General features: G+C 45.2%; 1 protein-coding gene across 1 annotated transcript in view; it reads left to right on the plus strand.

Annotated features, from left to right (window-relative positions):
• kiaa1549la (KIAA1549-like a) overlaps positions 1–24,599 on the plus strand; it is a 284,087-nt gene that overhangs the window by 239,138 nt on the left and 20,350 nt on the right. The window contains exons 15-17 of the mRNA XM_080191561.1: positions 4,434–4,654; positions 7,459–7,591; positions 22,320–22,670. Coding sequence (XP_080047687.1) covers positions 4,434–4,654; positions 7,459–7,591; positions 22,320–22,670 — 705 coding nt within the window. The remainder of the gene's footprint in view (positions 1–4,433; positions 4,655–7,458; positions 7,592–22,319; positions 22,671–24,599) is intronic.

Genomic DNA, 24,599 nt, shown 5'->3' on the forward strand with positions numbered 1-24,599 from the left:
CATTTTGGTCCATGTATCATCTGTCGCTGGCTATTCTTCCGTGGGACTGCTCCAAGGTAGTCTGGTGCCTACAGAACGATTACAGCATTTTAACTGCTTACCTCGTCTTTCCTCCAAGATCAATGCTTAAAAACACACTGGGCAGGATTTTATGGCCTCACTTGAGTGAGAGTGAAAATTCCTGCCTAAGGCTAACAAGCATTTCCGCTGTTCGCCCCTCGCCCACTCTGATTCTGGGGTGGGCAGGGCGATAGAATTCCAGCGACAGTGTGAATCCAGTCATTGTAAAATGCAGAGATTTAAACATAGAACACTACAGCACAAAAGGCCCTTCGGCCCACAATTTGCACTGATCGTATCCCTACCTACCAGGCCTATCTATAACCCTATCTATAATCCCATGTACTCATCCAGAGGTCTCTTAAAAGACCCCAACGAGTTTGCCTCTACCACCACCAACGGCAGCTGATTCCACTCACTCACCACCCTCTGAGTGAAAAACTTACCCCTGACATCTCCTCTATACCGACTCCCCAGCACCTTAAACCTGTGTCCTCTCACAGCGACCATTTCAGCCCTGGGAAATAGCTTCCGAGAATCCACCCTATCTATACCTCTCAACATCTTATAAAACTCTATCAGGTCGCCTCTCAACCTTCGTCCCTCCAGAGAGAAAAGACCTAGCTCCCTCAACATAGCAGCTAGCTCCCTCAACCTATCAAATTTGATTTGGTTTGATTTATTACTGTCACATCTATTGGGATACAATGAAAAGTATTGCTTCTTTGTGTTATACAGACAAAGCATTCTGTTCATAGAGTACATAGAGGATAAGGAAAGGATAGGGTGCAGAATACAGTGTTACAGTCACAGATAGGGTGTAGAGAAAGATCAACTTAATATATGGTAGACCCATTCTGATTGCAGCAGGGAAGAAGCTGTTCTTGTGTAGGTTGGTACATGTTCTCAGACTTTTGTATCCTTTTCCCAACAGAAGAAGATGGAAGAGAGAATGTCCGGGATGCATGAGATCCATCAATTGTGTGTAAATTTCAAGCTCCAAGAGGAAAGAAGCCCAATTTTTATGCTTTGTATTTCTAACAGCTGCAACAGTTGCGGATTAGGTATAGAAGTGGTTATGTTGTGGACTGATCTGGAATACTACAGCTAGTCTCAGCAATGGTGACTACCAAATTGTTGTAGTGTCCTTTTGGGAAGGAAATCTGTTGTCCTTAACAGAGTTTGTCTCCATGTGACTCCAGACCCATGGCAATATGGTTAACTCAACTGCCCCGGAAATGGCCCAGTAAGCCACTCAGCTGTATCAAAAGTTCAATGATGGACTGCCGTAGTTCAAGAAGGTGGCTCGCTACCATCTTCTCAAGGGAAATTAGAGATGGATAATAAATGCCAAACTTGCCAGTGATGTTCACTTCCCATGAACTTTTTTTTAGTTTGTTGCCTTGCTTTGTGGCACAAACATTCACACAGTACAGTACCACCTTTGGTTCTGTTGGCTGTTCTCTCTAGGATTCAAGGCCTCCACTTCAGATAACGCCATTATCTGAGTCGTGACACTCCCAGGACTGTACTGTGGCAGTGTTGCAGTGTTGGAGGTGCAGTACGTAAGAGCCCTGCCTGACTGTTCTGATGATGGAGTTGAATTTGGAAGATTTTGTAGTGGTCATTTGGAAGAAGTTGGATGGATTGACCCCAATGCTCTGGCCAATATTTATCATGGCCCACGACCACCGACAGTGAAGGCCTTTTGTTGATTTGTTGCTTGTGGATCCTTGAGGAAATGATTGTGTTTGCCTATTTAATCATGATGACAACAATAACTTACACTTATATAACACCTTTAATGTGTTAGAACATCCCAAGACGCTACAAAGGAGCATTGTGAATTATAATTGGACATCAAACCATATGGTTGGAATTTTACCACCGTGCCCACCACGGGAATTGGAGCGGGCGAGGGGCAGAGCAGGGGAAGGTCTGTTGACTTTGGGCGGGATTTTACAGTTTGGAGGTAAGCGAGGCCGTAAAATCCTGCCCTACAAGTCAAAATTAGACCAACAGTCAGAAGCTTGGTCATAAAGATAGGTTTTAAGTAGCGTCTCAAATGAAGAATGTGTGGTAACAAAGTGGAGGGTATGGGGAGGACTTCCAAAGCTTTGGGCTTGGACAGGTGAAGGAAAAGCTACTAATGGAATGATTAAAATGCGGGATGCTTCGGAAAGCAAGACTGGAGGAATGCAGATACCTCAGAGGATTGTGAGGCTGGAGGAGATTGCAGAGATAAGCGAGGGTGGGGCCATGGAGAAAATTAAAAACAAGGGTGAGAATTTTTAAATCGAAATATTGACAGACCAGAAGCCAACACAGGCCAGCGAGGTATGAGTTAACTCTTTGTTAAGAGCTCCTCCTCCCTCCCTATCAACCCACCTGGCAAGCAGGTTGAAGGAGGTTGAGGGGGAAAAGTTAGCGATTTCACCCTTTCTAACCTGGCTGATTACAATTTTAACTTGGAAGTGGCAAAGACACCTGCTCCATCCACTTAGTGAGGTAGCATCATCCTGGATCATGTGACTTGAGCTCGCGACCCTCCGACTGAACTCACTGAGCCACAGATCAGAAATAAACCTGCTCCGATTTGGTCTCCATGTCCCTGATGAACAATCTTAGCAACGTTCAACTCTTGGAAGACTTAATATGAATGTTGGTCAACACTGAAATTTGGTTTCTAGTCTATAGCCTCATGCTGTAACATGTTGCTATGTGTGTAGGAAGGCGAACACTGCAGGAATTTCACCATGTGCTCAGTAGTTAGAATTTTTCATGCACTCCAATACTGGAATATAATTTGCTCTGTAAGAACTTTTGGGGCAGCTGAGAGCTCAATAAACAACATTCTACCTTCTTAACCAATGAGATTTAAGAACAATGAACAAAGAAAAGTATAGCACAGGAACAGGCCCTTCAGCCCTCCAAGCCCATGCTAACCATGATGCCCGAACTAAACAAAAAAAGTCTTTTGCCCTTATTCAGATCGTATCCCTTTATTCTGTCCCTATTCATGTATCCATCCAGATGCTTCTTAAATGTTGCTAAAATGCCTGCTTTCACCACCTCCTCTGGCAGCGCGTTCCAGGCACCGACCACTCTGTATGAAAAACTTACCCCGCGCATCTCCTTTAACCTTTCCCCCTCTCACTTTGAAAGTGTGGCCCCTTGTAATTGACACTTCCACCCTGGGAAAAAGCCTCTGACTGTCCACCCTGTCAATACCTCCATAATTTTGTAGACCTCTATCAGGTCTCCCCTCAGTCTCTGAACGGATTAAGATAGAAACGGGAGAGTGAGGGAGAAAACAAAATCCGTGAACTAGAGTCAAATCACGTTTGAAGAAATAAGAGAGAGAGAAAAGATTGGGTTGAGAGAGAGAAAAAAAGACAGCAAAAAAAAGTAAGTTTTTTAAATTTAATTTTTAAAAATTCTCTAACAATTTAATATCTGTATGAATGAGACTTTCCAGTTTAAATTATTACCTTTATGGGCTGAGAGATTGACTGACATTGCATTGAGAGTAAGCATGTCAGTAAAATGGAACTGAAGGTAACTACGAAGCTTAACATCCTAAGGTGAGTCTAATGGATGATTACTGTATAAGTTCAGTATACAGCAGAGAGGCTAAGGGCAGGAGGTTGGTTGTGTGAGGCAAACAACAGAACAGTGTATATCAGTCAATGAGTTTTGCATTTCATACTGCATCTCTTACTCCCTGAAACCGATGATCAATTTACTCATTATTAATGCCATACATCACTAATACATTGTTATTTCCTCACTATGATTTGGTCCTGTATTTATTAGTGTTACAAGTAGGCTTACATTAACACTGCAATGGAGTTACTGTGAAAATCCCCCCGGTCACCACACTCTGGCGCCTGTTTGGGTACACTGAGGGGGAATTTAACATGGCCAATGCACCTAACCAGCACATTTTTCGGAATTGTGAGAGGAAACCGGAGGACCTGGAGGAAACACACGTGGATACGGGGGCCGGAATTTTACCGCCTGACCTGCCCTGGAATTGGGGCGGATGAGGCTCGCAGAACAGAATCTTCCATTGGTTTTGGGTGCAGTTTTATGAGCCCCGCCTAAACAAGATCGTAAAATCCCGGCTGGGGAGAACATGCAGACTCCACTCTGACAGTGACCCAAGCTAGGAATCAAACCCAGTTCCCTAGCACTGTAAGACAGCAGTGCTAACCACTGTGCCGACGTGTAGGCTTTATACAACACACACACACACACACAGATTGCATTTTACTGCAGTCAATAAGCACAGGGAATATACAAAAAACTTGATGACTTCAAATAAACACCACACATGTCTCTTTCGCTCTCATTCTTTCTCTCTCCAACAGGTAAATAAAGCCCTTAAACAGAAATCTGATATTGAGCACTATCGGAACAAATTGCGCCTGAAAGCGAAGAGGAAAGGCTATTACGACTTCCCTGAGGTGGAAAATAACCAGCCAATGATGGAGAAACAGAGGAAAATGTATGAGAAGGGACAGATAGAAATCAATCGTGTTTTGGAAATGGAAACCCAGGTGTCCTCCACGTTCACTGAGTCGCGAAACAGGTAAGAAGAATGCGGCACTTGATGAACATTCGGGAGGCTGGATAATCCATTGAGACGTTCAATCATCTGAACCCATTAACCCTTTTATGTCCAAAAGAGTGGTAAAAACAGATTCAAGAATAACCTAAGTAAGGCACTTGGATAAAACTTGAGGGGAGAATGATTCACTGTTATGGGGAAGGAGAAAGGGAGTGACTCATTAAGTAGCTTTATCGAAAGGTCAGCGCAGGCACAGTAGGCTGCCTGTGCGCTGTATCATTCTGTGATTCTTACATCTGTTTGACACGCTTATAGGAAATTGCTGTGTCCAATTTTAAAGATATCAATCTCTTCATAGGTAACCCCATCAGCAAAAGCATTACATAGAAGAAAGGAAGAATCTGCATTTTTATCACAACTTTCATGATCTTAGGATATCCAAAAATGCTTTTCAGCCAATAAAGTATTTCAGACATATAAGCGCAGTTGTAATGTACAAAACATGGCACCTAATTTGCACACAGCAAGCTCTCACAGACAACAATGTGATAATTATCAGATAATTTATTTCTGCACTGTGTTTTGAGGGGTGAATATTGGCTGAGGTCACTGGAGAGAACTCCCCTGTTTCTCTTCAAATAGCACTATGCGATCTTTTATATCAAGCGAACAGACTTGAGTTAACATTTCATAACATTTCATTATTCTGCTCAGGTCACTGGATTGGAACTTGAACTTCTCCACTTCTCAAGATGGGTGGCACGATGGCACAGTGGTTAGCGCTGCTGCCTCACAGCTTCAGTGACCCGTGTTCTGTGCCAGCCTTGGGTAACTGTCTGTGTGGAGTTTGCACATTCTCCCCGTGGGTTTACTCCTACAGTCCAAAGATGTGTAGGTTAGATGGATTAGCCATATGGAATGTTTGGGGTAATGGGGATAAGGCAGAGTACAGGACCTGGGTCAGATACTCTGACAGTGAATCAGTGCAGATTCAATGGGCCAGATGGCCTATTCTGCACTGTAGGGATGCTATGGGCCCAATTTTTAGCATTTTGATTCTAGGTGCTGAATCTGGGATTGTTTTGGACTCGATTAATGAACCTGTTCTCAGGCGCCCCGGTATACACACTGCCTGAAAAAATAGCAGCGATTCTGAATCGCACTGCAGAAGCCTGTGGGTGGGGCTTATCATGCCCAAAACACTGCAACTCCAATTGGAGCCTTGAATTGCACATGCACTTTAAAAAAAAAGAAAAAGCCCTCCTGCCACATCGCTCCCGAGTCATATAAAGCAGCCCGGGAGCAATAGCCCCCACAGACATTGCCCCACCCCCACAACATAACTGTCCCCTATCTCCACCCACTGCCCCCCCCCCCCCCCCCCCCCCCCGACCAACGACCCAGACTGAATGTGATCCCCTGCCCCACTCCCCCCGACAACCGATCACATGCAGAGTGGAAGTGGAACCCCCGCCCCAGCCCCATCACTACCAAATATCCATCTCAACTTCCCCAGCACCCACTGCCTCCCCCTCACCCCCCCCATCACTACCAAATATCCATCTCAACTTCCCCAGCACCCACTGCCTCCCCCCCACCCCCCATCACCACCAAATATCCATCTCAACTTCCTTGACTGGATGATGAAGGTCTCCCTCTGGCAATTAATTGGTTGTCCCAGAAAAATCTCAGTGAGTGACTGTTCCTTCTCAGATCTCTAACCCCCACAGTGGGGTTTGGGGCCTGCAGGGGAAAGCCTGCCAAGTTTCTCTCCATTCTCCCCATCAAATGGTTTGGTCGTGCTAAGTACCTCAGCTTAGTTAAACCATCCCATTATCTTCCTGTCACCCAGCTAAAGAATTTAAATTAACTTCAGTTATTCCAATATCCCAAAAGCTAGGTCAGGCAATGGTTTTATCACTAGATTATGAAGCCAAAAACTCAGCTAATGCTCTGGGCACCTGGGTTCAAATCCCACCATGGCAGATGGTGAAATTTGAATTTGATAAAAATCTGGAATTAAAAGCCCAGCGATAACCATGAAACCATCGTCGATTGTCGGAAAAAAAAACATCTGGTTCACTGATGTCCTTTAGAGAAGGAAATCTGCCGTCCTTGCCTAGTCTGGCCCATATGTGGCTCCAGAGCCAGAGCAATGTGGCTGACTGTCAACTGTCCTCAGGGCAACTGGGAATGGGCAAAAAATGCTGGCCAGCCAGTGACGATCATGTCCCACAAATGAATGAAAAACACACTCAAAGAGAATGCAGAGCGAGGAAGTGGGTTACAACAGCTTCAACTATGTGGTGCCAATTCTCTGAGTAGCATGTCTCTTGATCTCACTTTCAAATGGAAATGCCTTACTGCATAGGGCGATACAGTGGCTCAGTGGTTAGCACTGCTGCCCCACAGAGCTTGGAACCTGGGTTAAATTCCAGCCTTGGGTCACTGCGCAAAGTCTGCACATTCTCCCCATGTCTGCGTGGTTTCTTCCCGATGCTCCGGTTTCCTCCCACAGTCCAAAGATGTGCGGTTTAGGTGGATCGGCCAAGGTAAATTTGCCTTTAGTATCAGGGGATTAGCAGGGTTAATATGTGGGTTTATGGGTATAGGGCCTGGGTGAGATTGTCCTTGGTGCAGCTCAATGAGCTAAATGGCCTCCTTCTGCACTGTACATATTCTATGATTTTATGATTTCACTCAACTTTCTAAATTCAGAAACAAGTTGCCAAGTGATACCATCCTTACAAATGCCAATGATCCTCCACCCAATGTTTGCTACGGTTCTAATAATGCTGTTTTGAACACATCTTGACTCCATGTAGGCAATCCCAGGTGAAGAGTGCTGTTTATAGGAGCAGGCAATCTTTGAACAGCCCAGGTCCAGGAGGAACAGAGATGGATCTTCTTGTCAGGAGGGAGAGGTCACGTCGGGGCATTCGCAACAGCGGATACGATGTAAGTACGATACCGACTTCTGTTTTTAATGGCTGCTCCATAATCTCTGCTTGTTCACAGGGAAGCTGGGCATATTGTAATTTGCTGAGCAGATAAAAATTAGTGTCTATATTCAAGACAGACCTCAGATAATCAGAGATACTCAGTGGATTTACAGAAGAACAAAGGGCCCCTCATTTTTTTGCTGTTTCCCTTTGCATACCGTGTTTGTAAAGAGCAGTATGTCTCTCTTGCAACCATGGTGATCCTCAGCCATCATATGTAGTTTAACTTGGGAACTTCGGAACTGAAGGAGGACATTCAACCCCTTGAACCTATTCTGCCATTCATGGCTGATCTTTATCTTAACACCTTGCACCGACCTTGCTTTCTTAACCCTTGATGCCCTATCTAACACAAATTAATCAAACTAGCAGCTATAAAGAAAGGTAGATAATCTGGGTAAAGGTATTGAGGGATTTGTGTAAAAGCAGTTTAAGTGGAATTACTGTACAAATCACCATGATATAACTGATTGTTGGAAAAGGATTGAGGAGTGAGGCTGCTTCTGTTTGTCAGAATACCATCAATGCAATTCTCCAACAGGTTTTCAACAGGATTAGGAAGCAAAAGGATTAACATTCCTATTGTCCAGAGAACATAGGAATTAGGAGTGATAGTGGGCAATTTTGCCCTTTCTGCCATTTAACATGATCATGGCTAATCTTATCCAGGTCTCAGCTCCACTTTCCTGCCTGCTCCTTTTATCCCGCTTTCATTAGAAACATATCTACTTCTTTCTTGAATCAGATGATTAATTCTGCCTCTGTTGAACTCTGGGGCAGTGAGATCCACAGATTCACAGCGCTCTGAGAGAAGTAGTTTCTCCTCAATTCAGTTTTGAACTTAACTCTTCCTGCTCTATATCTATGACCTCTTGTTCTACACTGCCCCACAAAGGGAAATGCTTCTGCCATACAAGCACATTGTGGATGACAGTGGTGTTACAAATAGGGGACAGAAGCCAAGTGAGCTCCTTTATTTTTCTCACCACATGTCCGTCAACAGAGATGGTTTAATTTTTGAAATGGATTATGGCATGTTTAACCAAGCCATCTGTTTATGAAGTCAATTTTAAAATGGCTTACAGCAAACCCTCTTAAGGTTAAATCAAAATTATTATTTATTCATACATTCAAACCCAGGGAATAGTAATCATTGAATAGAATAGAATAGAATCCCTACAGTGCAGAAGGAGACTATTTTGTCCATCAAACCATTACTGACAACAGTCTCACCCAGGTCCTATCCCCATGACCCAACATATTTACCCTGTTAAACTCCCTGAGCACAACTACATATAAACACACAAACACACAAGAAAAGAATAGGGAAGAAAATAGTTTTGCAACTAGGAATAACTTGGAACAAAATGCAGGAATATTAATTCACATGACTGTCGGAATCTGGAATGTCAGAGTCTGGTGAGGACAACACATAAGAGTTAAAGTTCAGGCAGGTACAGTGAGCAGAAATTAACGAGCTCAAATTTGGTGATGGTGCAACAAGATGTCAGAGACTTGGTCCACTCTACAGCTGATGGTAAGAATTCTCCAGAGAACAAACCTTCAAGGAAGCTCTTAGATTTGAGGCAGGCTTTGCTGTCAGCCTGGAGCCCTGCTTTGGTATTGACAGGCTGGAATATTAACAGGATACTGTCTATGGGACTTCAGGAATGTAACATTAAAACTTCCAAAGGCCAGAGGAGCTCAGGCCATGTGTTGTTGCTCATTGATTAGTCAGTTTCAGGTTAACAACAATTTGCCATGCGTCTGGTCAAAATCCATTTTCATCTTAAGATAGATGGTGGCTATTAGTGCCTCTACAGGTATAACAAGTTTCAATGGCTCTCTCTTTGTGATAAGTCATGGCTGGGGAGATAGACCATCTGTTGTTCCTGTGTTTCATTGATTGTAATTGGTGCACACAATGATAGGTATGAGATTCTGCAAGAATAAGGATTGAGCTTTGTCCTGTAACTCCAGTTGGAGATTTCCAGAACTAAGCCAATGTACAAATCATGTTTTTGGCCCAGAAAAGTCTATTTTTTTAAATATGAAGAAATTAAGGTTTGATTTAAACAGTTTACAATTTCTTGATTGTTACTCACATCTTGTGAACAGATCAAGATGATTTGATGCTAACAGGTAACTTGTAACAAAGGAAGAAATACTTTGGTTTACAGAGCATCTTTCAAAAGCTCAGGACATCCCAAAGCAATCTATAGCTAATGGAATACTTGTGAAAGAAAATTGTTGCTGTAAATTAGGGTAAAGCAGCTAGTTTGTACACAGCAATCTCCCACAAGCAGCAACAGATTATTGAACAGGCAATCTGTTTTAGGAGCTATAGGCTCTAGGATGTTTATTGATTGAATCACTTGCTCTTCATCAATGGTGCTAAAATGTCCTTTGTGTTCACCTGAGGGGGTAGAGACAGTTTAATATTTAATCTGAAATCTAACACTTCCAACAATGGCACTCTCCCTCAAGACCATTTTGGGATTCTCAGGCTGGATTAAGTATGTGAGTCTCTATACTTGACTTGAAGCCACTCACTTTAATCAATGGATATAGGAATCGGGAGGGAAAATGGAGCTGAGGTGGAATGTCATGTTCATGGCGGATGGTTGAGCATTGAGGGGCCATATAGTCTACTCCAGTTGTTGTGAACCATGGCAAGAGTGTGTTACTTCACAGCACCAAACACAGCACAGCCCCGCAGGAACCCAATTTAAGGAGGACTATGCATGTAGCTAAATACCTCAGTGTGTGCACCTTACATAGGACTGGATTTGTGGGGTCAACATGGGTCTCACCCACCTATCAGGGATCCAGCTGGGAACCTTTGTCTATTCCATGGGAAGGCCTGACGGAATCCCGTGCCCTTCAGGCACTTAAGTGGCCACCAATGGACCTCCCCTTTGATTGAGGTCCCTGGCGATGGAAGTCCAACCCACTGAGACTGCCGGCCAATCAGAGACTGGCAACCACCTGTCACCATCAGTGCCAGAGGGAGTGGCAGCAGCTTTTTTAAAAATTCATTTGTGGGACCTGGGCGTCACTGGCTGGCCAGCATTTATTGTCTGTCCTTAGTAGCCCTTGAGAAAGTGGCGGTGAGTTGAATCGCTGTAGTACATTTGCTGAGAGTTGACCCATAAAACTGTTAGGGAGGGAATTCCAAAATTTTAACCCAGTGACTGTGATATATTTCCAAGTCAGGACGGTGAGTGACTTGAAGGGGAACTTGCGGATGATGCTGTTCCCATGTATCTGCTGCCCTTGTCCTTCCAGATGGGAGGGATCGTGGGTTTGCATGGTGCTATCTAAGGATCTTTGGTGAATTGCTGCAGTGCATCTTGTAGATAGTACACACTGCTGCTACTGGGCATCAGAGGTGGAGGGAGTGGATGTTAGTAGATGTGGTGCCAATCAAGCAGGCTGCTTTGTCCTGGATGGTGTCAAGCTTTTTGAGTGTTGTTAGAGTTGCACCTATCCAGCCAAGTAAGGAGTATTCCATCACACTCCTGACTTGCACCTTGTACATGGTGGACAGGCTTTGGGGAATCAGGGTGTGAATTATGCGCCACAGTATTCCTAGCCTCTGTCCCACTGTTGTAGCCAGCTGGCAGCAATATAATCACCAGAGGCCTCGGAGCATTGTGGGATCCCAGACCAAAGGTGAGTGAGAGTGGGATTAGATTCACAGTGTTGGGGCTTGTGAGGTGTGAAGTCATGGGGTGATGTGACAGGGGTTTGTCTGAGCCTAGGGCAGGGGGTGGCTTTCATCCTTCCTTCTGCTTCTGAATGCAGGATCTCTCAATCCGACAGAGGGTGGGATTATTTGGTTGCGCTCACCCAAGGCTGAAAATTCCTGCCCGAGGTCAATGGATCTTTGCATGGTCCATGTCGCACCCACCTCCCATGGAGGGCAAATCCCACCCAAAGTGTGGTAACAAGGAACCCCCGCCCCCCACCTCCCACCTCCCAACAAGGTTTGCTGGGTGGCCTTTGGAGGGCAGGAAAGCCATCTAGTTCCAAATCCCTGAGTCACCACTACATTTGTGATGGGCTCGGGAATTATGGACACCAACTGGCTCATCAGTAAGTCAAACATGGACACAAGAGATGAGGTAGGAGTGACAGTCCTTGACATCAAGACAGCATTTGACTGAGTGTGGCATTAAGGAGCCCTAGCAAAACTGGATTCAATGGTAATAAAGGGGAAACTTCTGTCCTTGTTGGAATCATACTGAGCACAAAGGATGATGGTTTAGTTTGAGGCAAGCAGGATGTTGAGGAAGGAGCATTGCTGAAAGTGTACTGTGTCATCGTTGCGTGATCAAATCTGGTTTACAAAATTGATTTATGTTAATAAATATGGTGATATTAATAAATCAATTAAGTGTCATGACATTCTGAGGGTGGCCACACACGTGTTTTGGATTGATTTTAGTAAAAGTCTTTCAGCAGCTGCCTCTAATTTGCTTAATATGATTGAGTTTTCCATTGTGCTGTCTGAGAAACAACATGAGTGCCTGGTTACTCGTGGCAATTATGACATTTAATTTGTCGACACCAGATAGCACAGAAAAATAAAGAAGCTGAATGACCAGTTAATTTGTTATTTCAATGGGTACAAGTTGGGTTTGTGCAGGACAGAAACAAAACTGGAAAGTCTCCCGTCTATCTTCAAATAGTGTCATGTACTCTAACATTCAAACATTGGGAGTCAGTGGTGTAGTGATATTGTCACTGGCTTAGTGATCCAGAGACCCAGAGTAATGCTCTGGGGACCCGAATTCATATCCCACCATGGCAGAGGGTGAAATCTGAATCCAGTGAAAATCTGGAATTAAAGGTCTAATGGTGACCATCGGAAAAACCCATCTGGTTCACTAATGTTCTCTAGGGAAGGAAATTGGCCATGCTTACCTGATCTGGCCTACATGTGACTCTGAATCCGCACCCTTGTGGATGATACTTTAAAACTCTGAGGGATGGGTAATAAATGCTAGTTCAATCAGTCCACATCCCATAAATGAATTTGTAAAAAGTTGGTGGATATGGCTTTTATTCATTGTCTCACCCAAAAGAGTGCAAGGCAGCATAAAATGAGATTATCTGATTTGGTGGTTGGTGTTTGAGTGATAAATATTGATCAGAACCCCTCGACATCTTCAAAATCGTACTGTGGACTATCTTAAAATCTGTCACAGTTTTAAATCTCATCTGAAAGGTAGTGAGCAGTGTCATAAGGGTGGGACTAATGGGGTGACCCGTGCCAGTCTCTCAGGTACACTCCGCATCGCAATCCCCCCACACTCAGTCGCTATTTTAGATCGTTACAAGTTTTGCGTTGGTACTGAGGGGAGAGGGGGGAAAGGCCTAAACACACCAGTAATCCCAGTTTCTGAGCACTCGGGTGCTGTTTTGCAAGGGCACCCCAAGCTCAGGAAGTATTGGGAGACCCTCTGTACACCCTCCAAGGGACATCGGGATCCCTTCCCACTCATCAGTCGCAAATTTCCCCACCCGCTTCCCGACACAGGTCACCAGCATAGGGGCATCGGAGCCCTCCGGCTGGGTCCCCCTGCCTGACCCCCTACATGCTCTATCATCAAGACCTCTATCATGTCCCCCCATCAAGACTGCCTTCATGATCCACCCTTACATGGTCATACCCCCTACCACTGTCAGATAACCCCAACATAGCCCTCATTCAGGCCTCACCAACTCAGCACTGCCCCTGGCTTACTGGCAGTGCCCAACTGGCACCAGTGAGCTATCCGGTGGCCACTGCCGGGCATTGCCCATGTGCCCGTTGGGCACAGCCAATGTGCCAGGTGAACCCCACCAGGTAGGCACTGCCCGATGGGCACCACCCAGCCATGTCCCCAACTGCCTGGGAGCTTCATTGGCCTCACAGCCACCCGATGTGACCACCACACCAGGTCTCCGTTATTGCTCTGCGTCAGAAGGCCAGTGAATTCTGTACGTCGGGAGCCAGGCACATTTAAATGCTACTTTAATTTTGCTAATCAGACTCGCGCCCTTTCTCGGTGTGATCCAGCTTGCGCCGTTAGGAAGGGGCTGGGCATGAAATAGATTCTTAGTCCTGCAGGCTATTCTCCAGGACCAGCGCGATGTACTAATGCCACTGCGAGGTCAGAGAATCACCCCCGGCATTTCCCAAATGAGGCAGAATGCCTTTCGTACTCCGCTGAAAAGTCTAGACTAGATCCTGGAGCAGGACTTGATACACCAACCTTTCGACTCAGAGAGCTGAGTGCTACAGACCGAGCCAAAGGCAATGTGAAAACATCACGTTCGGCTGTCAGCTAATCATTGACTTACTGAGGAGGAGAGGAGTCAGGGCAACATTGGTGGTGCCATGTTGGATAAAGAACAAAGAATAAAGAAAATTACAGCACAGGAACAGGCCCTTCAGCCCTCCAAGCCTGCACTGACTGACTTCTTTGACTGACTATGCTGCCCGACTGAGCTAAAACCCTTTACCCTTCTGGGGACTACATCCCTCTATTCCCATCCTATTCATGTATTTGTCAAGATGCCCCTTAAAAGTCACTATCTGCTTCCACTACCTCCCACAAATATATGTGGATATGTGGGCATTTGAAGGAACAGGGTCAAGGACTCTCTGTCAAACAGAATGGGGGAGTTCATTGGTCTGAACGACAGCTCAATGCTGTCAGGGACACAATTAAAATGTATTTGCCTGTCTTGCCAGGTGTGTAATCGAGGGCAAAATGATCTGGTGTTATCTTGTCTCTGAGCCCACTGTGGTCATTTCTATGAATGCATAGAATAAATTAAATTCTTAATTACCGATTTAAATTTGCTTTCAAACTGCAACCGTTTCAAGTTTTTTTGATAGTCAAAGCGTGTGTGTTCAGATGGGTATTTAATTTTGTGGGATGCATTGTACAAAGACATTGTGAAAAGTCAATATTTCCTTTCCACTGAGACCAAGAGCTCGCAACAACAATAATAGCCTGCATTCATATGCAACATTCAACACAGCCTGATTAGATACAATAGATAGATTTTCCTGAAAGCTACAAATTGATATTGTCATACCATGAGTTATCAGGTAATCCCAGAACCCATGGATAAACGATTTGAGCTAGTGACAAACAAATGCAAATGCACGACATCAAAGCTATTTAGCTCTGCAGTCTGGTTGTTATGCGACCTAACTCCATGAATCAGATTTTCTGGTTGCACTTGCCCCAAAACTGGAAAATCCCATCCAAGGTCAATAGACATTTGCATGGCCCGCTGACTATGATTCCCATGGTGGGCAGGATGGGAAAATTTTGTCCTATATACCTGCTTCTGTCCCATATCCCTTTTTGTTCTTGACATGTAATGAACAATGTAAATCAAGCTTTTTTTTGCTTATTTAAAAATGAAGTTTGTTGAACCAAAAGATGACTGCCACAAGTCACCTGATTCTGGAATTGTAAGGTGACACTGTGACGTTTTAAGGATTGCATGCAAGACATGCCCTGACATGCATGGAACCTCAAACATGGGATTGTCAAGGCTCATTCCAAGAGAGGAACTGAGTTTCTCATAACCTTAGCTCATCTAAAGCTCTGCTGCCTCTATCCTAACTATCCGAATTTCCTTCATAAACATAGCTTCATCTCCCACTCTCTTTTATCTCTGAACTGCTTTTGAATCAACCCCATCTCGTTCTTTGGTGCAGTATCAAATTTAGCTTGATAAACTTAAAGTGCTTTTCCTGCATTAAATTTCCTGTATTGCTATAGAAATGCAATATTTTGTTGTTGTTTGTGGGAGAATTGCAGCAGCCAGTTATATTCAGAACTTTATCAACTGTTTTCTGTTTGTTTGTGCCCTCATTGTCAATGTCGTGTTGTTACTGTGGAGTAGCCTAGGGGCAATCCACACTCAGTGGTGAAACATCCAACATTCATGGAGAAATGTGAGGACTGACATTAATTAATAACAGTATCATAGATTGCAAACCATCGACTAGAATCTGTCAATCATTGCCCCCTGAGCACCCCAAATTCAGCTAGTTTGTTCTGTTCATAAAAGCCTTACCTTTCAGTGACTGCACTGTGTAAAGAATTTCTAATCCAGTACAAGAACATTAAGCTGTTTGTGACAGGGTCAAAAGTGGACTGTGGGCTTGAATAATTAATTGCCTTTTTTTTTCTTTTGTTTATTCATTCATGGGACATGAGCATCACTGGCTGGATCCGCATTTATTGCCCATCCCTCATTGCCCTTGAGAAGGTTGTGTGCTGCCTTCTTGAATTACTGTAGTCTATGTGGTGTAGGTGTACCCACAGTGCTGCTGGGGGAGGGAATTCCAGAATTTTGACCCAGAGGCAGTGAAGGAATGGCGATATATTTAAAAGTCAGAATAGTGTGTGGCTTGGAGGGGAACTTGAAGATGGTGATGTTTCCATATATCGGTTGCCCTGGTCCTTCTAGGCAGCAGAGGTTGCAAGTTTGGAAGATGCATTTCATGCATCTCCGTGCATCTCATATATGTTACACACTGCTGCCACTTGCATTGATGATGGAGGGCGTGAATGTTGAAGGTGGTGGATTGGGAAACAATCAAGTGGGCTGCTTTCTCCTGGATGGTATCTGGATTCCTGAGTATTGTCATCCAGGCAAATGGAAAGTATTCCATCGCTCTCCTCACTTGTATTTGACAGGCTTCAAGACTGTCAGGAGATGAATTAATTACAGCAGGATTCCTAGCCTTTGACCTGCTCTTGTAGTCTCAGTATTTATAGACCTAGTCCAGTTCAGCTTCTGGTCAACGGTAACTCCCAGGATGTTGACAGTCAGGGATTCAGTGATGGCAGTGCCATTGATTGTAAAGGTCTGATGGTTTGATTCTCTCTTATTGGAGATGGTTGTTGCCTGGCACTTGTGTGGTGAATGTTACTTGCCACTTGTCAGCCCAAGCCTACATTTGGACATGAACCGCTTCAGTATCTGAGGAGTAGCAAATAGAGCTAAACATTGTGCAGTGAACATCCCCACTTCAGACCTTATGACGGCCATTGATGAAGCAGTTGAAGACAGTTGGGCCTAGGACACTATCGTGAGGAACTCCTGCAGTGATGTTCTGGAGCTGAAATGATTGACCTCCAATAACCAAGCCATCCTCTTTTGTGCTAGATATGATTCCATTCAGGGAAGCGTTTTCCCCTTGATTCCCATTGACTCCAGTTTTGCTCAGGCTCCTCAATTCTGTATTCCGTCAGATGGTTTCTTGATGTAAGGAGCCGTCATTCTCACTCCATCTCTGGAATTCAGATCCAGAGTTTGAACCCAGGCTGCAATGAAGTCAGGAGCTGAGTGGCCCTGACAGAACCCAAACTGGGCATCTGTGAGCAGAATTTTGCTAAGCAAGTGCCACTTAATAACACTGTTGATGACCCACTTTACTGATGATTGAGAGTAGACTGATGAAGTCAGGTTGGATTTGTTCTATTTTTTCTGTGTACAAGACATACCTGGGCAATTTTCCACTTTGCTGAGTAGATGCTAGTGTTGTGTCTGTGCTGGAACTGCTTGACTAAGTGCGTAGCGGGTCCATGAGTATGGCTTTGTCTTGCTGTTGCATGCTTAGCCTGTAGGTCAGTTCTCCCAGCTTTGACACAGACCAATGGATGTTAAGAAGGAGGACTTTCCAAGGTCAACAGGACTGGGTCTGCAGTTGTCATTTTCAATGTCCAGGTCACTGTTCACTGATCTGGTTTAATTACTTTTAGACTTCACGGTAGTTTGATACAACTGACTTGCTTGCTAGGCCATTTCAGAGAGCACTTAAAAATCGTTACAATGCTAAGGTTGGAACCATTGAATCATAGAATCCCTACAGTGCAGAAGGAGGCCAATCGGCCCATCAAATCTGTACCAACAACAATCCCACCCAGGGTCTATTGCCATAACACCACGTATGTCTACTGCTAGTCCCCCTGACAATAAGGGGCAATTTAGCATGGTCAATCAACCTAACCCGCACATTTTTGGACTGTGGGAGGAAACTGGAGCACCCGGAGGAAACCCATGCAGACATGGGGAGAATGTGCAGACTCCACACAGACAGTGATCCGAGGCTGGAATTGAACTTGGGTCCCTGGTGCTGTGAGGCAGCTGTGCTGACCACTGTGCCACCTAGTTCTAGAGTTACATGAGCTTCCTCAGCCATCAACTCCTGGGGTGGGACTCAAGCTTCTAGCTGAGAGGTGCGGAGGCTTCTGGGTCACAGACAGTGATCCTAGCCAGGAATCGAACCCGGGTCCCTGGCACTGTGGGGCAGCAGTTTTAACCACTGTACCATCATGCTGCCCCCTTTTGTTTCAAAGCATTTCTCCCAACCTTGCACCTCACTTTGTGTGATAATTTGGAACTGCCGCAGTGGTAGAAATTGCCTACCCCTGGTCATTCCATTAAAACATTAAAGAATTTTAAAAAACATTAATTCAATTTTATCTTGGCCTTCTTGGGCTCTAAGCGTTTAACTCAGCGATGTTAACTCATCCTTATCTTGCTTGAAAATCAAAGTTATCTGCGTAGAGCAGTTAAATCAGCATTCCCACATTCCATGTGTTCCTGTGTTCCCTCTTCAGGGCAGATTCAGATCGGAACCATGAGCCACTTCCATCATATTGTTGTAGTGTGCATGTCAATTGAGCTTACTGTGGGTGGGTGTTAGTTCATTAATCACACGCTGTGCTTGGAATTACATTGGCTTTTGGCTCCCTAGTGCTTCAGATTAAACATTTACATCTTGTGATTAAATCTTTTATGCTCTAAACACTGCTCTTCATCTCTATAACCTTCTCCAGCTACACAGACTATGTTCCCCCATCCCAAACATAACAGTCTCCTCACCCAACCTTCCCTCTGAGCCCCCTTTACCCTAGCTTTCCTTTGGGTTCCCTTTCCCTTTGCCCTATCTGTGGTGGCTGTGCCCATAAGCCATCTAATTTTCGTTCCTTTCCTTAACATGTACACCCATCTTTCTCCCTTTAAGACCCTTCTTAAATCATATCTCTCTGTAAGAAGTTTCACAACACCAGGTTAAAGTCTGACAGGTTTATTTGAAATCACAAGCTCTCGGAGCACTGCTCCTTCATCATAACTCACCTAATGAAGGAGCAGCACTCCGAAAGCTCATGATTCCAAATAAACCTGTTGGATTTTAACCTGGTGTTGTGAGATTTCTTACTGTGCCCACCCTAGTCCAACACTGGCATATCCACATCATGCATATCTCTCCAATGAAGCTTTTTCTCACGTACAAACATCAAATCAGGAGCAGGAACAGGCCATTCAGCCCCTCAAACCTGCCCCACCATTCAATAACATCCTGGCTGATGTGACTGTAACCTCAACCCCACATTCCCACCTACCCCTGATAACCTTACACCCTCTTGTCAATCAAAAATCTGTCTGGCTCAGCCCCAACAATGTTCAAAGACTCTGCTGCCATTGCCTTTTGAGTTCCAGAGACTCACTAACCTCTTGGAGAAAATATTTCTCCTCATGCCTGTCTGAATGTTCCACCCCTTTGGGCAGGATTTCCTGTGCCTCGGCTGGGGTGGAAATGCCCCATCTGATCTCGCCACAGTCAACAGTGTTTCCCATTTTATGTTCCCGTCGCCACCGGGAAACCCATGGTGGGAGTTTGCCGTTGGGGGCACCAGAAAATCCCACCAGCGAAAGTGGCTGAAAATTCCTGCCCTTATTTTGAAACAGTGACCACCCCCCCAGTTCTAAATTCTTCCACAAGTGGAAACATTGGGGGTGATACTCCCATCCCGCTGGGCGAATTCTTTTAGTGCGGTGGACCAGGAGAATCGCGTGTCGGCCGATTCGCAGAATTCATTAATGTTTTCCCGCCGCGCACGCATCTTGGAGCACCGGATATCTGGCGCTGTCTGATCCTCGCTGGAAACCAGCGGGAACACTAGGTAAGGACTTTACGTCTGTTTTTAATCTGATTTTAATGTGATTAGCGGGCTCGGGACTGAGTACTCCGGACCTGCTCTACGTCCCACCCAGTCAGGAATATTTCACTCCAGCGGGGGTTCAGACTGGCTCCCCACTTTCGGGGAACTAATGGAACGGCCCCGCTGGACCCTCTGCCAAGGGGAGCAACTTCCTCTTGTCTACTCTCTTTCTATCCCTTACAATTTTGTATACCTTAATCATGTCACCCCTCAGCTTTCTCTGGTTCAAGGAAAACACTCTCCAATCTCTCCTCATAGCGACAATTCTCCAGCCCTAGCAACATTCAAGTAAATCTTCGGTGCACCCTCTTCACAGCAATTACGGCTTTCCTGTAACGTGGTGACCCAAACTGTGCATAATACTCCAGTTGTGGCCTCATCATTGTTTCATACAATTCCATCATTATATTCATACTTTTGCACTCTATGCCAAAAAGGAGAGTATTCCTTATGCCATGTTATCAAGCTGTACTGCTACCTTTAGGGACTCGTGCACTTGCGTGCCAAGATCTCACAGTTCATCTACCTCTCTCAGTATATTTCCCTTTATTGTGTATTCCCTTTTACTGTTTGAGCTTCCCAAATGTATTACCTCACATTAATCAGAGTTGCGCTCCAACTGTTACTTTCCTGGCCACTCCACCAGCCCATCAGTATCATTTTGGAGCTTATCCTCTACATTAATATATAAATCAAAGAGCAAGGATCCCAACACCAAGCCCTGCGGAACACCACTTAGAACAACTTTCCAATCTGAAACAAAAACAGAAAACGCTGGAAAAACTCAGCAGCTCTGACAGCATCTGTGGAGAGAGAATAGGCAAAGAACTCTGACAAAGTGTCATCCAGTCTTGAAATGTTGGCTCTATTCTCTGTCCACAGGTGCTGCCAGACCTGCTGAGTTTTTCCAACATTTTCTCTCTCATTGTTGTGCTGTACCTGGGACAAAAATACCACCATGATATTCTGTTTTGGCTATGATTAGCTCTCAAAGAGCTAACAATGTAGTGGGCATGTTATCAGATGAATAATCTAGAGAAAGAGATATCAGGTGCACTTACAGATATTTATAACTGGCTTTAGGAAATCTGGAAATAAGAAAGGCAGCTTGAGTAAAAATGACTATGAAACTTTTCTGTCATTCCAAATGCAGGACTGCAGCATGTTGCTGTGACATTGGGCTAATATAATATTCACAGCAAGCCTGTGCTTCGTCAAGTGTGAAATATAAACGAGCTCTGTGACCAATTGTTAAAATAATATCCAGAATCATTCAGGTAGTGTAGGCAGACACTGTGCGGATGGATTCTCAATTGGTTTGATTGAGATGGGTTCAATCCTATGAAAAGTATGAGTGTCTCGTCGTAAGGCAGATCTACCTCTTTTACATGCATGTATACTAAATTTCCCCTTGTACACTCCCAAGCACCCAGCAAGCAGTGGAGTGCTTTGAATGGTGACCGATTATTGCTACATTGGCAGCAATCGCTGACAGCTATTCTGTGTAGAACAAGATCCTGCAGAATGCAAGATGAGCGGCCAATTAAGCAGTTCACTGGAGGAGTCATGTTGGCAAGGACATCAGAAGAATTCTCATTTGTGTTTCAAACAATGCTGTCAAGTCTTTAACACATATCTGAAACAGGAACTGGGTGTCCAGTTTAATGTCACATCTCATCCCACAGCACTGCAACTAGTGTTTTCTTTCTCCTTCCCTCCTTACCCCTCAATCAACATCACTCGTAAAAGGTTACCTGCTCAACATCGCTGTGCAAAATCTGAATGCTGCGTTTCCCACATTACAACACTTACCACGCCAGCTGTGGTTCAGCTACTAGTATGCTTGTCACGAGGTTTTGGATTCAAGCCTGGCTCCAGGAATTAAGCGTAGAAATCAAGGCTGATGCTCCAATGCAGTTCTGAGAGTTGGAGGTGCTGTTGTTTGGATATGATGGAGTGGCACAGTGGTTAGCATTGCTGTCTCACAGCACTAGGGACCCGGGTTACATTCCCGGCTTGGGTAACTGTCTGTCTGGAATTGACACATTCTCCCCTGTGCCTGCTTGGGTTTTCTCCGGGTGCCCCGGCTTCCTCCCACTTGCCAAAGGTGTGCGGGTTGAATAAATTGGCCATGCTTAATTTCCCCTTAGTGTCCCAGGATTTGTAGATTAGATGGATTAGCCAAGATGTGGTGTTACGGGATATGGCTAGGGAGAGGGCCTGGGTGGAGTGTTCTGCCAGGGAGTTGGTACAGACTCGATGGGCTGAATGGCCTCTTCTGCAATGTAGGGATTCTATGATTCACTGTTAAACCGAGGTCCCCTCTGCCATCTTAGATGACTGACCACTATTTTAAAGAAGAACAGCTGAGTTCTCCTCAGTGTCCTGAGCGATATCTACTCCACATCAAACACCGCAAAGATAGATTATTTGATTATCATCACCATGCTGTGTTTTGGATCTTGCTGTGTGAAAATTGGCTGCTCCATTTCCTGCATTACAACAGTGACTGTACTTCACTAAAGTGCATCACTGGCTGGAAAGCACCTGGAGGACACCCAGTGGCTGTTAAAGGTGCTATACAAATGCGAGTCTTTCTTTAACCGAGATTTTTCTCCTTCCTCTCCATCATGTTGCTTTCCCTTTCCAAAGACGGAGCCGGAATTGACGGAGGAAACGAATGTGGACCGCGTTGCGGAACCTCGGACCGCCACCCGAGCGAGACAGGCCAAGGGACACTCGGAATCTTCCACCCTCAGCTCCCAGCCGTCGATTGACGAAGTCAGGCAGCACATGCACCAGCTCCTGGAGGAGGCGTTCAGCCTGGCATCTGCTGGACGGGTCGCCCACGGCCGCCACCAGCTGCACTATGCCACCGGTCAGCCGCTACCCTACACAGAGCTGGTGACCAGTGCCCCAGGAACCATGAGCAGATCCAGGGCTGGACTCCAATGGGTTCCTGCATATGGACAGGACTTGTGTCAATATAGTTTGCCCAGACCCGTGAGTACCATATCTTCTTGTTCAGTCTTCACATTATGGATTGCAGCAAGAAAGGAATGCAAGGAGGCCATTCAGCCCCTCAAGATTGACCCACCATTCAATGAGATCGAGGTTGATCTATATTTAAAATACATGGGTCCCTTGCTAGGCATTAGTCTATAAATATCATATTTAAATTCATTAATTGATTGGGATTTATTGCTTTTTATGGGAGAGAGTTCACACTTCCCCAGCCTTTGCATTTTTAAAATTCATTCTTTGGACATTAGCTGAGTTTCTGGATTAATAGTCTAGCGATAATATCACTGGGTCATCTCATTTCCAGCTTCTCTCCTGAATGGCCTGACTCTCATTTTAAGACAAAGTCCCTGACACCAACCCCTTTCAAAATCCTCAATCAAATCACCCCTTAACCTTCCCATTTGTACTTCAAATTGAGCTGTAAATGTTTAAGTTACAGGGAGGGTTTACAAGACTGGGCTTGTGTTCCTTTGAATATCAAAGATTAAGGGTTTAATTGAGGTGTTCATGCTGATTAAAGGGCTGGAATTTTACTCCCTCTGGGAGTTGGTGGGGGTGAAGCAGGGGGTTTAAAACTGTCCAGCATGGCAGGAGATGCCATTCCAATCACCTATCAACCTCCACTGGTATTCTACCAGCATGGTGCTAGATGTTTATCAGCCAGTGGGCCCTTGGCCAATTGAGGACCTCAAGTGGCCAATTAATGCCCATTTATAGGCCTCTTCCTGCTGTCACTGTTATTTTACCAGCAGCAGGGGGATCTGGATGTCTACATCATGGATCAAGACCACCAGTTAATACCTGGGCTTGAGTTGGGGGAGCTTGTTCCCTGTTCGAACACACCATGCCCCATGGAGGGATCATCCCGACCAGCAGATTGGGCATGCCCCCATTGATTATGTCCAGCCCAGCCTCCTGATCACTAACCCTAGTCCTTGCCGGGACCTATCCAAAAATCCCCAAAGAGCCCCCACCCCACTTACCTGCTTCTCTGGCCTCCATCACTGGTTGTGGTCAGGGAGCATCTGCACTCCCAACTCTTGTCATCACTTCCACTGGAATTGTTGACACTGGAGAACTGTCCGACCTCTGATTAGTCATTAGCTCTTGGAGGCGGAGCATCCTCTCATTAAGGGGCAGAAGCTATGACCTCAGTCCTTATTCACTGCCTGATGGCTCTGGGCCTGTGGAAATGGACTCACCAGATCTTCCATCTTTTGCTGGAACCACCAGCTCCATTTTAAACCACAGCCAAGGAATCAATAGATACCATTTCCACTGGGAGTTGGAGAATCCAAACCATGAGCATGATCTCAAACTTAGAGTCCAGCCATTTAGGATTGATGTCAAGAACAAATTCTTCACACAATACCATATGCTAAACTGATCTTTCTCTACACCCTATCTGTAACTGCACAGAATCATAGAATCCCTACAGTGCAGAAGGAGGCCATTTGGCACAAATAACAAACTGCACCCAGGCCCTATCCCGTAACCCCACATAATTGCCCTGCTAATCCCCCCAACATTAAGGGGTATGGCAAATCCACCCAACCTGCACATCTTTGGAGTGTGGGAGGAAACCTGGAGGAAACCCATGCAGACATGGGGAGAACATGCAAATTCCACATAGTCACCTGAGGCTGGAACGCACACAGATCCCAGGCACTGTGAGGCAGCGGTGCTAACCACTGTAACACTGCATTCTGAACCTATTCCTTTCCTTCTCCCCAGTGTATGAGAGGCATGGACAGAATGGATAAGGAGCAATTGATCCCCTTAGTTGAAGGGTCAGTCGCGAGGGGACATAGGTTCAAGGTGAGGGACAGGAGGTTTAGGGGCGATGTAATGAAAAACACTTTCACCCAGAGGGTGGTGACAATCTGGAATGCGCTGCCTGGGAGAGTG

The sequence above is a fragment of the Carcharhinus amblyrhynchos genome, chromosome 6 (assembly GCF_965287045.1).
Source record: "Carcharhinus amblyrhynchos chromosome 6, sCarAmb.v2.hapA, whole genome shotgun sequence".
NCBI classification, from domain to species: Eukaryota; Metazoa; Chordata; class Chondrichthyes; order Carcharhiniformes; family Carcharhinidae; genus Carcharhinus; species Carcharhinus amblyrhynchos.